Source organism: Tursiops truncatus, chromosome 13, assembly GCF_011762595.2.
Source record: "Tursiops truncatus isolate mTurTru1 chromosome 13, mTurTru1.mat.Y, whole genome shotgun sequence".
NCBI lineage: Eukaryota > Metazoa > Chordata > Mammalia > Artiodactyla > Delphinidae > Tursiops > Tursiops truncatus.
Genome location: NC_047046.1, coordinates 26321141 through 26337422, shown reverse-complemented (window position 1 = coordinate 26337422; position 16282 = coordinate 26321141). Strand labels below are relative to the sequence as shown.

General features: G+C 54.9%; 1 protein-coding gene across 4 annotated transcripts in view; it reads left to right on the top strand.

Annotated features, from left to right (window-relative positions):
• The window catches only part of DGCR2 (DiGeorge syndrome critical region gene 2), a 69565-nt gene extending 55174 nt beyond the window's left edge, over positions 1 to 14391 (top strand). For 2 of the 4 annotated variants that reach the window (XM_033837427.2, XM_073790418.1), the window contains 4 exons: positions 3869 to 4072; positions 9310 to 9480; positions 10192 to 10428; positions 11699 to 14391. In XM_033837427.2, the coding sequence (XP_033693318.1) occupies positions 3869 to 4072; positions 9310 to 9480; positions 10192 to 10428; positions 11699 to 11955 (869 nt within the window). In that variant the 3' untranslated portion in view covers positions 11956 to 14391. The remainder of the gene's footprint in view (positions 1 to 3868; positions 4073 to 9309; positions 9481 to 10191; positions 10429 to 11698) is intronic. The other 2 variants (XM_033837434.2, XM_033837431.2) reach the window with 1 other exon arrangement.
• The last annotated feature ends 1891 nt before the right edge of the window (positions 14392 to 16282 follow it).

Here is a 16282-nt window from a genome sequence, read left to right as displayed (position 1 = left end):
AGCCATGTAAGAGTGACCCAGTTTTCTCCACATCGTGGCCAGCACTTGTGATTTTCACTATTTTTAATTTTTAGCCATTCTGATAGGTATGTAGTACTATCTCATGGTTTTAATTTGCATTTCCCTGAGGCTAATGATGTTAAACCTTTCCGTGTGCTTATTTGTATATTTTCTTTGGTGAAATATCTGTCCATGTCATTTGTCCATTTTCTAGTTGGATTGTTTGGGTTTTCTACTGTTGAGTTTTCAGAGTTCTTTATGTATTGTAGGTTCTAGTTCTTTGGCAGATGAGTTTTTTACAGGTACTTTTTCCTATTCTGTAGCTTGTCTTCATCCTCTTCACATGGGCTTTAACAGAACAAAGGTTTTTAGTTTTGCTGAAGTCCAGTTTAACAATTCTTCCTTCTATGGGTCACTCTTTTGGTGTCAGGTCTGAAAACTCTTTGCCTAGCCTTACATTCTGAAGAGTTTACCCTGTGTTGTGTTCTAAAAGTTTTATAGTTTGTATTTTACATTTGAGTCTATAATCCATTTTGAGTTAATTTTTTAATAAGGTGTGAGAATTAGGTCAAGCTTCATTTTTTTGCTGTGGATGTCCAGTTGCTCCGGCACTGTTTGTTGAAAAGCTGTCTTGCCTTCATTGCATTTTGTGCCATTGTCAAAACTTAGTCAAGCATGTTTGTGTGGGTATATTTCTGGGTTCTCTATTCTGTTCCATTGAACCTTCTGCATTACCACACTGTCTTGATTACTGTAGCTGTATAATCAGTGTTGAAATCAGGAAGTGGTTCCTCCTACCTTATTCTTCTAGGTCAGGATGGTTTTAGCTGTTCTAGAGCCTGTGTCTTTTCTACCTAAATTTTAGAATAAGCTTATCTGTCTATAAAAACCTTGCTGGGATTTAGATAAGAAGTGCATTAAACCTATATAGGTCAATCTGGGGAGATGTACATCTTTACAATGTTGAATCTTCCAATGCACGAACATGGTATGTCTCTCCATTTACTTAGATATTCTTTTATTTCTTTCATGAGCATTATGTATTAGTTAATGCTCATTGCTTTTATGCCCTTTCAATGGGCAGAGCTAAGACGTGTGTGTGTGTGTGTGTGTGTGTGTGTGTGTGTGTGTGTGTGTGTGTGTATGTGTGTATACATGTGCGATTTTTAATACTGATTTAGTTCCTTTAATGGCTATAGGCGTATTCACATCTCCTAGTTTTCTTGAGTCAGTTTCGGTAAGTCATGTGTATCTAGGGCATTGCCCATGTAATCTAATCTAAATAATAGCTTATGATTTTTTTGAAGCATTTGTATGTCTGTCATTGTGCTCTCCTTTTGTTTCTTGATATCATTTACGTACTCTTCCTTTTTCTTGATCAGTCTCACTGGAGGTTTGCCTCTTTGATTCATCTTTATGAACTCCCGGCCACAGGGTTTTTATACATCTGGTAGCTCAGGCTTGTTGGTGCTCTTGCTCAGATCTTTTTTGGCTGCATGATACATCAGTTTTTGAAAGAGACATGTTATAATCTCTCACTATGGTTGTTGATTCATCCATTTTTCCTTGATACTCTCTAATTTTAGCTTTATCTTTCTTGAGATCATGTTGTTAGGGACATAAGCCATTATAATTATTATATCTTCCTGGTGAGTTGAACCTTTCAATCATTAATCGAACCTTTTTTACCCATAGTAGTTTTTGTTTGTTTTACTTAAAGTCTCCTTCTTTTCCAGTGGTAGCTGTAAAATGGTGTTCCCCTGACCCCTCCTCAGGCTTGATTAATTTGCTATAACAGCTCACAGAACTCAGGAAACCTGTCTACCCACTAGATTACTGATTTATTGTGATGAGGAGACACATAAGGCGAGGTCCCCAATGAAGGAGTTCTGTTCTTGGGGAGCTTGGTGCCCAGCACAGCAGCCTGCAGAATGGTCTGGTTCCGTGTCATGGAAGCTTTCCAAAAAGGCCAGAAAGCTGTCCTTTTGGGTTTTTATGGAGGCTTCATTACATAGGCATGATTGATTAAATCGGCCGTTGATGATTGATTCAACCTCCACCCGCCCCTACCCACCCCTTCCCCAGAAATCAAGGGATGGGAACCGAAAGTTCCAACCCTCTGATCACAGGGTCGGTCCTCCTGTCAACCAGATTCCAAAAGTCACTTCATCACAGAACAAAAGACTCCTGTATCACTCTCTGCACTTAGGAAATTCCAAGCATTTGTGAGCCAGGAACTGTGGGCGAAGACCAAATGTATATGAGAAGTGTATGTTGGTCATCTGAATGACCAAATATATGTTTCTTCTAAATCACACTGTCACATACTTCTGTGAAACTCCGTTCTCTTTTCCTCTGTTTGCCGCATGAGTACTGTATACATTAGATCTCTTAGTGTTAAAAACCCAACACTGCACAGTTGTAATTGCTTTACCATCTGCAGCCGTTTCCTTTGCCCACTGCAGCTTTGCTTCCACACACCTCTTTCACTGTCACTGGCACATACATTCCAGGTATATTACCTTTCCATATGTTATGGGCCCAGCACTACACTATAGATATATTATTTTATACAACTGCCTTTTAATTAAGTTGAGAGAATAAAGGAGGAAAAATATGCATTTATACTGTCTTATAATTACATAATCGCCTTTTCTAGTGCTTTTTGGCTTTTTGTATGGATTCAGATTACTCTCTGAAGGTCACCTGCTTTTTGCTGCAGAGCTTCCTTTGGTGTTTCTTATCCTGGGAGTCAGAAAGCACAAGTTCTCTCAGGTTTTGTTTACCCGGGAAAGTCTTCATTTTTGAAAGACAGCTTTGCTGGATGGAGAACTCTTGGTTGACAGCTTTTCCTTTGAGCACTTAGAATTCATTATCCCACCGCCTTCTGGCCTCTTGGCAGGAAATCTTACTGGGGTCCACAATAAGTATTGTGTCATTTTTTCTTGCTCTTTTTAAGGTTTCCGTCCTCTCTGACTTCCCGCTTTCTCCCTGTGCCATGTCTGTTCTTTGTGTTTATCCTACTTGAAGTCCGTTGAGCTTCCTAGATGTGCAGGATTCTGCTTTGCAGCGAATGTGGGCGTTTTTGTCCGTTGTGTCTCCACATGGTTTTCCTGCATCTCCAAGGGCTCTGCTCATTTTCTTCATCCTTCCTCCCTCTGTTTGAGCAGGAACACTTTTATGTAGGTTTCTTGCCCTGCACACTCCTGATCATGTGGGTCACACAGATTTGACTCCAGTCAAGTGTGGCACAGACCCGAGGTGTGGCATCTTCTGCGAGTTTTCCTAGATGTCCCTACCCCACTGAGAGACCAGAACATCTCCTCCTCGTGTCCCTGAAGAGAACCACACCCCTGCCTCAGCCCTCATGCCCAGCATTGGGCGTGTCTCCTACCCGCTTCAGGGCCTGCGCCTTCACCCCCTCTTGTCTCACACCAGCAGTTCTTCCTCCTCTGGTACCAGTCGGCTTTGTGCGAATTCACTGTGTGTCTCAGTTCCAGTGGACCGTCTCCGAAGGCTCATTTGAGATACATTCTGATGCTAAAAGGGCTGATACTCATGATACCTGCATTTTATAATGGAGGGAATCTCACATGTAATGCGCTTAGGCACTTGAAAGCAAGCGTTTCTCCCCGGGCTCTGTGTCCCTGCTGTCTGCTCGTGGCCAGGTATGCTGAGCAACATGTTGTCCTGACAGTGTGCCGGGCGGTCTCTCAGCCCCTCCCTGTGACCACGGGCAGACCCACCACCCTGGAAGGGGGTGCTTCAGGTCCATCTTGCCAACTCCTCTGCTGTCATGTTGGCCCAGGCCCGGGTGGGGAGTCAGGGCTCCTCTGGCTGGTGACCCACATATCTCTTCCTATTGCAGGTCAGACATGTGTCGACATCAAGGACAACGTTGTGGATGAAGGGTTCTACTTCACCCCCAAAGGGGACGATCCGTGCCTGAGCTGCACCTGTCACAGAGGGGAGCCCGAGATGTGCGTAGCTGCCCTGTGCGAGCGGCCCCAGGGCTGCCAGCAGTACCGCAAGGACCCTAAGGAGTGCTGCAAGTTCATGTGCCTGGACCCAGGTGAGATGGCAAGCTCGGCCTTGCGTGGGGCTGCGTGTTCACATGGCAGCTGTGACCAAGGGCTGTAGGCCTGTCTTCTCTCCTGGTTACACTCAGAACTGGCTTCCGTCGTGGTCCCCATTGGAGCTCTTCCTGTTTCTGAGTGTGGTGACGTGGAAGGTGATGACAGTTTCTGTTGCTTGCCATTATCAGTCTTTACTGTTAGAATCTTTAAGAAAAAGATTAAATATTACCCACAGTTTTGACATAAAACTCCTCCCCACTCGGTGGTGACTCACGGTGGACGCCAGGGGCCATGTGGTCTCTGGGTGACCCTCCTCCTTCCACTGCTGATAAAAGAGCAGCGGGTGGGACTGTCCTTTCAGCCCTTAGCACAGCAACTCACGCACCTGATTGTTCTCCACGCCAGAGCAGCTGGCATCTCCCTGTGAATTCATGACCTCAAGAGAAATGTAAATCAGAAGCATGAATTTCAATGTGAGCGACACGGGCTTGTGGGCCCCACAGCGGACGGCTTGGGCAGGACCTATGGAGGGAAGCTGGAGCCACATGTGAGGGCCACACACCGAGAGCCGTCCTGCTCCCCAGGGCCATCAGGGCAAGCCAGACAGCGTCAGGCTGGCTGAGGCTCGGCGGGCCGGGTGCTCTGGCGTGTATCCCAAACCTGTGTGGCTGGCTGTGGTGCATGCAGAGGCCATGTTTGCGAGGAGCCAGCAGGGGACATGGAGCTGGGGTGCGCTCAGGCCTCCCCATCCCACAGGGTAGATGGTACCCGCTACTGAAGGGCACATGCCTGCAGATGTCTGACAAGCCAGTTGGGTGCCTGCCAGGTCTCCTGCGCCCCAGCCACATCACTCCAGCCTCCAGCTTACTCACCTTCCACGGGAGTCAAATGCTGGCTTTCACAAGTCTCTTCACCAGGATTCCTGGTTCCGTTTCTCAGGAGTTGACTTCTGCTGCCTTGACTCTCTGTCCAGGCTCTGTAAGAATGACCAAACATATACAAGCGTGACTCATCTGTGGGCATGCATGGCCCGTGGAGCCCACCCAGCTCTGAGGACTTTTCAGCAGACCACGGCCTTCAGGGCATCTGGGCAGGATCAGAGCTGCCACAGGCCTCTCTCCAGTGCAGCCAGAATAGCCCAGTCAAGGCTTCACCCTGCCCCACACTGTGGCCTTGCTTCTGCAGCCTTCTGACTGCCTCCCAGGCCAAGCATCCTCTTCTGGGAACTGCCCACACTGCACCAAGGAAAGAGACACCAGGAAAATATCTCCTTCAACGAGGCTAGGACGTCTGCTCTCACACCATGTTCGGGGTTGTATGGGAGGTCAAGGGCAATGTCAGAAAAGGCATCCAGACCAGAAGGGAAGAAATGAAATCATTTCTTGTTGTAGATGATGTGATTGTCTGCGTAGAAAATCCTAGGGGATCTACAAGAATGTTGCTAGAATTAATAAATGTGTTTAGTTTAGCAAGGTCTCCAGATACAAGGTCAATATGCAAAAATCCATTATGTTTATATATACTACCTGTAAAAAGTTGGAAATTGAAATTTTTAAGAAAAGTACCATTTATTAGTAGCACCAAAAACCATGAAATACTTAGGTACAAATCTTACAAAATATGCACACCGTCTGTATGCTACAAATCGTTAAGACACTGATGAAAGAAATCAAGGGCATAAATGAAATAAAAGGTTCATGGATCAGAAGACTCAATATCACTAAAAGGTTAATTCTCCCCAAATTATCTATAGATTCTATACAGTACCAACCAAAATTCCAGCAGGGTTTTTTTATAGACATTAACAAGTTGATTCTAAAATTTATGTGGAAAGGCAAAGGAATTAGAATAGCCAAACCGGTTTTTAAAAAGAACAAAGTTGGAGGATTCATAGCACCAGATATAAAACTTACTATATAGTCATAGTAATCAAAACTGTGATTTTTTAGCACAAGAATAGACACATAGGTCAGTGGAACAGAATAGAGAGTCTAGAAATAGTCTACACTTATGTGGTCAACTGCTGTTTAACAGAGGTACAAAGACAATTCAATGAAGAAAGGATAGTCTTTCAACAAATGGAGCTGGAACAATTGGACATCCATAAGCAAAACAAAAAATTAACCTTACACTACACTTCTTGCAAAATGGTCATACACCTATGTAAAACTTTAAATTATAAAATTTCTAGAAAAAAACATACGTTCTTTTATTTTTAGTTTTGGGATATAGTTGATTTACAATGCTTTAGTTTCAGGTGTACAGCGAAGTGAATCAGTTAGACATATACATATATCCACTCTTTTTTTAGATTCTTTCCCCATATAGGCCATTACAGAGTATTGAGTAGAGTTCCCTGTGCTACACAGTAGCGTCTTATTACTTATCTATTTTATATATAGAGTAGTGTGTGTATGTCAATCCCAATCTCCCAATTTATCCCTCCCCCCAACATATGTTCTTTTAAAATTAAGTCTTTTAAAAGAAAACAGGAGAAAAATCTTTGTAACCTTGGGATATGCAACATTTTTAGATCAAAAGCATGGTCCACAAAAGAAACATTGATAAATTAGACTGCATCAAAATTGAAAACTTCTGCTCGTTGAAAGACCCTTAAAGAATTGAAAAGATAAACCACCAACAGAGAAACACAGATCGGACAAAGGTCTTGTATTCAGAGTATATAAAGAACTCTCAAAACTCAATAATAAGAGAACAAACCACCCTGTTAAAAAATGGGCAGAGGCTCTAAAATGACACTTGACCAGAGCAGATGCACGAAGTCAGCCAAGCACCTGAAAAGATGTTCAATGGTCATTCAGCTCATTCAGGAAACAAATCGACGCTGAGCAACGGCCTCTCCTTCCGTCCTGCGCTGGTGCCCGGGCTTGGGGCCGAGAGGTGTGAGGTGCTGGCTGTGCACCAGCCGGTAGCAGAGCCTGCATCAGGGACCAGGCACCCGCCTCCGATTCCTGCTGAGCTTCGGCTCCACCTGCTTCCTCCACAGAGACTGGATGCTGTCGTTGGCACCGAGCCCAGTGGGGCGCCAAGCTCCTCGTGGTGGCCTGGGGAGGCCTGGGCAGGCTTAGGCATCAGACCAACGGTCAGGCCAGCGGCCTCCGGGGCCCCTTCCATTCAGCAGTGTCTGCTGCAGCATTATGTGTCTTCTGTCGGGGCCCAGGGCTGGCCAGGGACCTGCAGCCTGGACCACAGCAGGCAGCCCCGCCTGGCACTGTCCGGACCCCATGGAGGGACCTGACATGTTGAGGGCCCCCGGGGGCCCCTGGCTGGCCTCTGCCCCCTGGGACAGTACTCTTTTCTTCATGTCTGACTGCTGGTACCTCTTCCTGGTGAGTACCGTGGATGACGGTCAGGGACCTTGGCCGTGTCCTTGGGCTTATTTTAGGACTGAGCAGGAATTAGTCATTGCAGAGGCCCGCTGCTTTAGTTACCCCCCGACCCTGGGGTCTCTGAGCTGGCCGCCAATTAACAGCAGCCCCGTGGGCTGACAGACCTCCTCCCGGACGGGGATGAAATGTTCCCTTGAGACCGGCATCAGAACAGCAGCTAATTAATGAGAGGATGTTTCCTTTCACACACTTACTCCAGTGTTGTCAGCAGTAAATGCAGCTTTGGGGGAAGCTTTCTGGCCCCATGGGAGGAGGGCCAGTATGAGCCTGGCCATCCAGTTGGCACCTGTGTTGGCTGTGAAGTGTCTCCTCAGGGCTGGCAGTTGGGGACTTGCCCATGTGGCTGTTGCAGAAGTGGGAGTGGACACAGAGGCTCCCATGGCTCAGGTCACTCCTGCCCAGTGAAGCTCCCTGGCCTCCATGCTGCGTCTGGAGGCAGGTGTTCCCAGATCCCCCTGGTTCCGATTCTGTGACTCGGCGGAAGTGGCAACCTCATGCAGGCGAGAGCCCTGGGAATGCCTGACACCGTTCTCTCCCTCTCTGCCTTGCACCAGCACCTCTCCTAGCAGCGCCCAACAAGCCTGGTGTGTGCCGGGCAGGTCAGGTCAGACCCTGAGCTAGTGGCCAGTGGGATGTTGAGTTGCATCCCCGGCCTCTGCCCACCAGGTGCCAGAAGTGCCTCCCCCGCCTGCTGTTGGGGACCGCCAAAGGTATCACCAGAAGCTGCCAGTGTCCCCGGGGGTGCAGAGTCACCCTGGTGAGGCCCCTGGACACGTGTGGTCAGAGGCACAGGGCCCTTAGCAGAGCGCCCTGCAGCTGCAGCCTCCACAAGCAGAGGACTTTGGGACGCTTGGCTGGTGGGGCGGGGTTGGTGCTCACCACGGAGCTGCTGCCCAGGCCCTAGGCCCCCACCGCTTCTGCCCCAAGACATCTGGGTGCAGGCCGGACTCTGGCACCCCAAGGAAGCTGCTGCGGGACCCTGGGCCTCCACCACGGAGCTGGCCCAGAGCAGGCCCTGCCCAGCCTTACTCGGGCGAGTGCTATGACCCGATGGGGAGAGGAGCGTGAGTTGGCGGCGGGGTTCCCGTGTGAACACTTTCTCCCTGGGTGACCCCTCTCCATCCTACGAGACCGTGAGTGTGCAGTTGAGTCCCTGGCGGTGGCCCCCAGGCTCCCCACCCACAGAGAGGGTGGGCAGGAGGGTGGGCGTGGGGAGGTCAGGAATCAGAATAGCCAATGCGTGTATGTTTAACTGAATCACTGTGCTGTACACCTGAAACTAACACAACATTGTTAATCAACTGTACTCCAATATAAAATAAAAAGGTAAAAAAAAAGAATCAGAACAGACACTGACAGGGCTGAGGGTAGACAGGGGCTGTAAACAGGGACTCTGGGGTCCAGGGGAAGCTGCACCTGCATCCTCTCCGGATCACCTGTGGGGTCCAGGTGACCCCAGCCTCCACATGTGAGCACTGCTGGGTGCAGGGGAGGGGCAGAGAGCTCTGGGCCCCCCGTAGGACTGAAGCCAAGCTCTGAACTCAGGCCACTGACACAGCCCTGCTGACCTCAGCTCCCCTGCATCAGGGAGGACCTGGGTGCTGCAGCCGGATGCACAGTCCTGCTCAGCACCCCGTCCAGCCCCGAGTGGCTTCCGGCGCTCAACCCCAGCAATGGGGGCGGGTGGGGAATGGGGTAGCGACAGAGCCTTCAGGAGGGGCTGAGGCCGGGCTGCGGCATCCCAGTGGCTGTGTGCGGGGCCTGGCACTAGGAGGGGTCAGGAGGTACACTGCCTGGGGGGCCAACCCCCCTCCTGAGAGCAGCTCTCCCCGTCCGCACAGACGGCAGCAGCCTGCTGGACTCCATGGCCAGTGGGATGCGTCTGATTGTGAGCTGTGTGTCCTCCTTCCTCATCCTGTCACTGCTGCTCTTCATGGTCCATCGGCTGCGCCAGAGGCGCCGGGAGCGCATTGAGTCCCTGATTGGAGCAAACCGTGAGTGCCCAGCCCTGCCTCCCACACAGTGGCTCGGTGGCGGTCCCAGGGCAGGGAGGAGGAAGACAGGGCTGCCCGGCAGCTGTGCCCTGCCTGCTCCTGCTCCCACTCCCAGGCTGAGCCACACGAGTGTGGTGGGAGGGGCGCCAGCCCTGGCCTCCCAGGGTGTGTGGGCATCTGCCGGGGCAGCCTGCCCGCTAAAGACGTTGGACACCCGTGGCTGGTGGCAGCTTAGGGAGCATGGTCCACCCTCCTCAGCCCACGTTCTCTGCCACAGCTTGTGCCTGCGTAGAGTTTCTGAGATTCCCCCTTGTCTCAGTGAGCAAGCCAGGAGGCTTCCCAGTCCCTGTGGGGAGGGGGGCTAAGGATCATGGTGACGAGGGACCACAGCTGCTGTGTTAGGGCCCCAGGGCCTCCGAGGGCACACGTGTCAGGTCTGAAGGCCCCGCATCACGGTGAGCCCTCCTGGAGATGGAGCTGCAGGGTGGGCAGCACGCCGAGGCCGTCGCGGGTCACGCCCAGATGCGCTGAGAGCCCGGGTTCTGCGGGCCGGAGCTGGTGGGTGGGTGGGTGGGGCTCCCAGTGTGGATGGCAGGTAGCAGCCGGGCACAGGCGTGTGACTGTCGGAGTGCGGGGTGCCCTGGGCCTGGACGTGGCAGGTCCAGCCCAGGAGTGATGGCTCCGGGCTTGTTTCTCTCTCCAACCGCCCAGTGCACCACTTCAACCTCGGCCGAAGGATCCCTGGCTTTGATTATGGCCCAGATGGGTTCGGCACAGGCCTCACACCGCTGCACCTCTCCGACGATGGGGAAGGCGGTACTTTCCATTTCCATGACCCTCCGCCTCCCTACACCGCGTACAAGTACCCGGACATCGACCAACCCGATGACCCGCCGCCACCCTACGAGGCCTCCATCAACCCGGACAGCATGTTCTACGACCCTGCAGGTGACCCCCAGGGCAAGGGAGCCATGGGTCACAACCAGTTGGCATGCGGGCCAAGGCCCTGTGGCCCCCCAACTTCTGCCCGGCCTTCTGCTTTTGCTTTGGTTTTCCCTTTAAGATGGTCCCACCGTCTGGGGTGGGCACACTCTTCCCAGGGTCGCAGGTGGCCACTGGCAGTGGTCTCCCTGCCCCTGCCTCCCTCCCGGGAACTCCTGTTAGTGAGCACCCCTCGGGGCCCCCTCAGCAGGGCCCTGTGGGGAGTGGGGTGCCCGGACGCTGGGCTGTCAGGCATGGTGCACGTGTGGTGAGCTGAGGAGACACCCCCTCGGCATGCCCTCCTGTCCAGCGGCCACTTGAGTCTGTTGTTCATCTGATACTATGGAAAATCATTCCTCACAGGTGAAGCAGAAAGAACAGCAGGTGTCCTGCCCATGGCCTGACCTGTCCCTGTCCCTGGTGTGCACGCAGGTGTCCCATCCTGATTCCCTGTGTGTTACACACACATGCACACGTAACACAGCAGGCTGGGCTTTGCAAGGCTGGCACTGCTGTGTTCTTGGTCTGTTCCCGTCAGTTAGTCCCGTCCTTTGTGGTCTGCACCGGCAGGAAAGCCTTGGATTTGACCTCTGTCCTTGGGACACTGATTGTCACAATATGCTGTCCAGGGGGCCAGGGTGGGTAGGACGAGGGATGCTTCTGGGAGTGCGAGTTCCAGATGCCTCCGTAGACCAGGCTGCAGGGGAGCAAATGCTCCCCGGGGCAGGATGGCAGGACTGCTGGGCTGGGGGTGTCGGCCAGGGGAGCGGCGGTGCTGGGTCCCTGAGCCCCGAGCTTTCAGAGAGCACCTGCAGGAATAAGGAAGGGCTGCCACCAGGTCTCCCTCAGACCAGGGTGTTCTGCAGACCCCCAGACAATTGGCCGGGCTGCCTGCTCTGGTCCATCTCCTGCACTTGCCCCCGTGTTCCAGCCCATGTCTAATGCATGTGAGCCCTGCCTGGACCCCCAGAGTCTGAGAGGGTTTCCCCCTCCCCTCCCTTTGATCTGCTGACTCAGTCAAAGCGTGTCCCCTACGCACACATCATGCTTTGCTCACGGCTGTACCCCTGCTCCAGCCCCACACAGCCCACTTGCATGGCGAAGGTGCGGGGTGAGCACGGTGGAGCCCCGTGGGGCAGGCTTTCGCCTGCCCGGCAGTGTTGGTGGGAGCAAGCAAGCAGGAAGAGCATACCCCGAGCCAGGACCACCCCCTGCTGACCTCCATCTCCTCCCGCAGATGATGACGCCTTTGAGCCAGCAGAGGCCGCCCAACTGACCACAGGGGATGGTGGTGGTGAGGGTGCAGCGCCCCGGCGCCTGGAGCAGCCCCTGCCCACCCCCAGGGCCTCTCTGGCCGAACTGGAAGACTCAGCCGACAGCAGCAGTGTCCTCCTCGTGCCCCCTGACCCCGCCCAGAGTGGCAGTGCCCTGACCACAGAGGCGCTGCCGGGGGGCGGCCGCCACAGCCGAAGTTCCCTCAATACTGTGGTGTAGAGGACGGCGGGCCCGCGGCCCAAATGGGCAGGGAGCACCTGTTTGCCGTCGAGAAAAACGCTGATCCCCTTGAGAGACTTGAGGGGCCCCTGAGTGAGCCTGGACCCAGCTGCACAGCCACACCCCTGACGGCGGGCACACAGACACCACGCCAGCCCCCAGGGCGCCAGCACCTGCCCGAGGGTCTTTGGGGGCTTCAAACACACGCGTAGCTTTGGGTCACTGTCTTTTTCTTTTTAAACGGCAGAAGGATGACAGAGTTGGTGAGACCACACGGGTCAGGAGCAGGGAACAAAGGAGGCGCCATACGCTCTAGTGGGGCTGGACACTCCAGCTCTGATGGACTTGCTTGCTGCCACGCACCCTCCAGAGGAGCCCGGGCTGCCGCGCACGCCTAGCTAGCCGCCGCTCGAGAAGGCGCGCCCGGGTGGCGGGTGTCTGAGGACTGTCAGTGCAGTCGGGGCAGATGGCCTTGGAGGTTGCCACAAGGGCTGCTCTGGGGGTGGTCCCCCAGGTCCAGTTGTGAACATCCAGCTGTGGGGGCTGGGGGCTGGCCTGGTGCCCGAGGTGCCCAAGGCCCTGAGGAGGGCAGCTGGGAAGGAGGCTGGACTCTGTACTGTCTTTCCAGCTGGGCTCCGTGAAGCTCAGTTGCACACCAGGAGGCCTGGGCCCCACCCCAACCATTCTCTCCCCGGCAACACAATGCGTGGCCCGCCCTGGGCAGCTCTGGGGTCGGGCTGGGGCCTTTAGTCACGCATGAGTGTCCTGGCCCTGGATCCTCCACTGGGGCTGGCTCCTGGCTGCTGCCCTCTGGAGCCCCCACTCCTGCTGAATTTGCCCCTGGACCTGGCCTGCCCCCACCCCACCTTGTTTGTGCCATAAGGGTTGTGTCTTTGGGGGGAGGGATGGCTGAAATTCACATCCTGGGCTGTCCATCTCCCAGAAGTCCACTTCCTGCCCACCACCGCCACCACTGGAGCCACGTGCCCAGTGGCCGCATGCCACCTTCCTGTCCCCAGCAGCAAGGTGCTGGGTGTCTTACCCTGGGGGGCCTTTGACTGAGGGTCAATGTTGCCTGTTTCTGGGCAGTGGTCTTGTCTCCTGACATGGGGTTTTTAGCATTTCTGAGGTTTGGAGGTTAAGCGGGTTTTGTGCGATTTTTAGCACATTCATATCTTTTCTACGTTGAATGTCTGGATCTTTTGTTTGTTGTGTGCATGTGTATCTGTGTGCGTATGTGTGTGTATGTGTCTAAGTGTTTGCAGGTGGTGGCGGTACACGGGGACTCAGGCCTGGGGCCCCCCTTTCCAGGGCCAGCCATGGCGTGCGGGGCGGCCCCAAGGCGTGGCCCTCAGCTGAGAGCAGGGAGCCCTTCCCTGGCCCCTCGTGCCCTCCTAGACCAGCAGTGAGCGGGGGATGACTTGAAGTGGGTGCTCTGTGGTGACAGGCCTCGCTGGCACAGTCCATTTCTGGACACGTTCTCACAGTCTCCCGTTGGGGACCGTTTTGTTCTTCCCGGGGCAGCATGAGCTTCTCAAGTTGCCCACAGACCGGGGTTTGGCCCACAGGAGCCAGAGTGCTGCAGGCAGCCCCACGCGGGCAGGCTGCATGCTGAGCAGGCCTGCACTCCCCCTGCCAAGGACTGGGACTGGAGAGTGGCTGCACTGGCTGCTGAAGACAAAGCAGAACGTGTGTCCTGCCTCCACTGTGTTCTGGGCACTGAGCAGCTGTCACAGGCCTTGTTGGTGCTAGGTGAGGGTCCTGAGCACTCCTGCTTTGGAGTGGGCTCCCCCGTGGAGCCCCAGAGGATCCTGCCCCCAACAGCTCAGGGTCCCTCCCAACCCCCATGTCTCTGGCCCAGGCCTCAGACCCGTGTGTACAGGGCAGGGCGTCTGGCACTAGATGTGTGGGATTGGGGACTGAAGGACTGCTGGGCCAGTTGGGCATGTGGGAGTCACTAAGGGGGTGGCCCGGAGCAGGCTGTGGGGGCCACAGATGGGGGCCTGCTTCTGGACAGGCCAGGGCTCCGGGGTTGCTCAGCCCACGTGCAGCACTGTTTCAGGCCTTGCCTGCTGCTGGCAGTGTCCCCAGGAGCTAGTGCCCCAGGGGCTGAGCTCCACTGGGGATGGGGGTGGGGGAGTAAGGGGAGAGGTTGGGTCGGCCTTCTGCTTAGGCCAACCATCATGAGATCTGGTTGTGCTCCGTGGTCAGACGAATCCCAACCAGCCCTGGCTGAGAGTCTTGTGCTCCTGTGAGAGCTGCTGACCTGCTTGGTGGGGGTGGGTGTCTATAGGCCGTTGTCTCAAGGCCTGTTTATGTTTTCCTTTCACTAAGGGTTTTTAGTTTGGGTTTATTTTGGTTGGGCTGGCACTAATTCTTAAGATGCTGTGAGAACCGTTTCATCCGAATGCCAAATAAATTTGTGTTCTGGAAGAAGTGTGGTCCGTCCTCGGTGCGGCCCCAGCTGGAGCAGGAGGCTCCAGCCAAGTTGGGGCCGAGGGACAGGTGCAGAGGTGGCTGTGTGGAGGAGTTGGGCCACCTCTGGAAGCCAGGGCAGGCGTGGCGTTCTGAGACACCTATCTCTTCCGTTCTCTGACCGTGGTCTTTTCAATAATTTCTCAGTTCCTGATGTGAGGAAAGAGGGCGCCCAGGGGACTCAGCCTCGGGTGGGTCCTCGTGCTGGGCGGGCAAGGGGTTGGTTTAGGAAAGGCACTGGTGCGGCCCCTGGGGCCTTGGGGAGGCGGCCCTCGGGCCTGAACGCCTGCGGGGCGGCGGGCGGTCCGGACAGCACCGCGGACAGCGCCTTGGTCGGGGGTGGGAGGTTGGGGCGCGGCCCTCGCGCTTGGGAAGGCGCGCCCGCCGAGCGCATTCCGGTGCGTCGTCGTCTCTCCTGGCCACTCGCGGGGCGGGGAAATCGGAACCCCGCTTTCCAAGAGAGCGACTGGGGCTCGGGCCACAGCCTGGGGTCCGCTGGGCGCCGGGACCTCCGAAACTGCTGCGGAAGCCGGGGTCCCACCGGGGCGGGGCGGAGCGGAGGAAGCAGTGGCTTCCCAGACCCTTTGGTCCGCAGGGGTGCGCTGGTAGGAGAGAGGCTGTGGTCTTGGGTCGTCCTCCCCACCCCAGGCCCCCAAGTCAAGGCACTGGAATCCAAGGTGCCATTTCCCTCGAACTTCGTCCTTTCTGGTGGCCTTGCCATGTCACTTCTGGTCTCCAGACTCCATTTCCTCGTCTGTAAATGGGCATAATAATAGCATCCCCCCACCCAGGAATAGTTGGGGTGTGGGGGGGTCCGTGAAAGCGTGCAGCTTGTCTCGACGCCGGCGTTTGTTGCTGGCAGCCGTCCCTGCCCCGAGATCAGAGCGAGTGACTGGCGAGCTCCAGCTGTCTCCCCACTGGAGGCGCCGCCCCTCCGACCCTCCCCGCGCCTGGAGCCCCCAGGACTCAGCCACGTCCCTAACTCACCCCGCTGGTAAATTCGCCGCCCTCGCTGGTTTCCTCGGCCCGCGTCCTCCGCCACTTACTGCTGCACCATGCGGTCCCTGGGCTTGGTGCTCGCCTTCCTCGACGTGCCGCTGGTGGTGCGCGCCGACTCGGAGGGTGAACACAGGACCCTGCCTTTCTGCTCTGCCTTACCCTCCCCGGACGCTCCCTCTTCTCCGCTTTAGGCCCTGCCCCTAGTTGGGGGGGTGCGACTTTTGGGGAGGAGAGGTTGGAATTGGGGCGACAGGAGAATAGGGTCTGCCTGGCATCCACTGGCCAAAGCCCTGTGCTCCCACCCTTGGACCCCGGCTGGGATGGTGCTCAGGGCCCAGATGGCCTGCATCAGCCCAGTCCCCTCCCACCGTCTGCAGGTGCCTGGTGCTACGACTCCCAGGACCCAAATTGTGGTGAGGACAGAGTGTTGTGTGAGGCTGTGTGGCATTGGTCTGTGTCCTGTGTCCACTGCACTTCTGTGGTCTCTGCGGGTTTTCTGTCTGTAGTCCTGGGTCGCAGCGATTGGGAGCCCGCAGTGTGTGTATGACTGTCCCCTTCTGTGTGTGTCCGGATCTGTGGCTGCTGTGCTCTCCAGTCCTGTGTGTGCCAAGCTGCTCACATCAAGCGGGACCCATAAGTGTGCCATGTGGCCAGCCCACATGTGAGCAGGTCGTGGAGGTCCCCAAAGTTGGCATGTGGCCGGGTGCCAGGAGACTTTCCCAGGCCCCTTCCCTGTGGAGCAGCTGCCTGCAGGGGCTGTACCTGTGATGGTGTTGCAAACACTATGTCCAGGCCAGGTTTGGGGGGGTGGCAGTTGTGACCTGTCAGGTGGGTGCTCTTCCCTGGGTGTGTG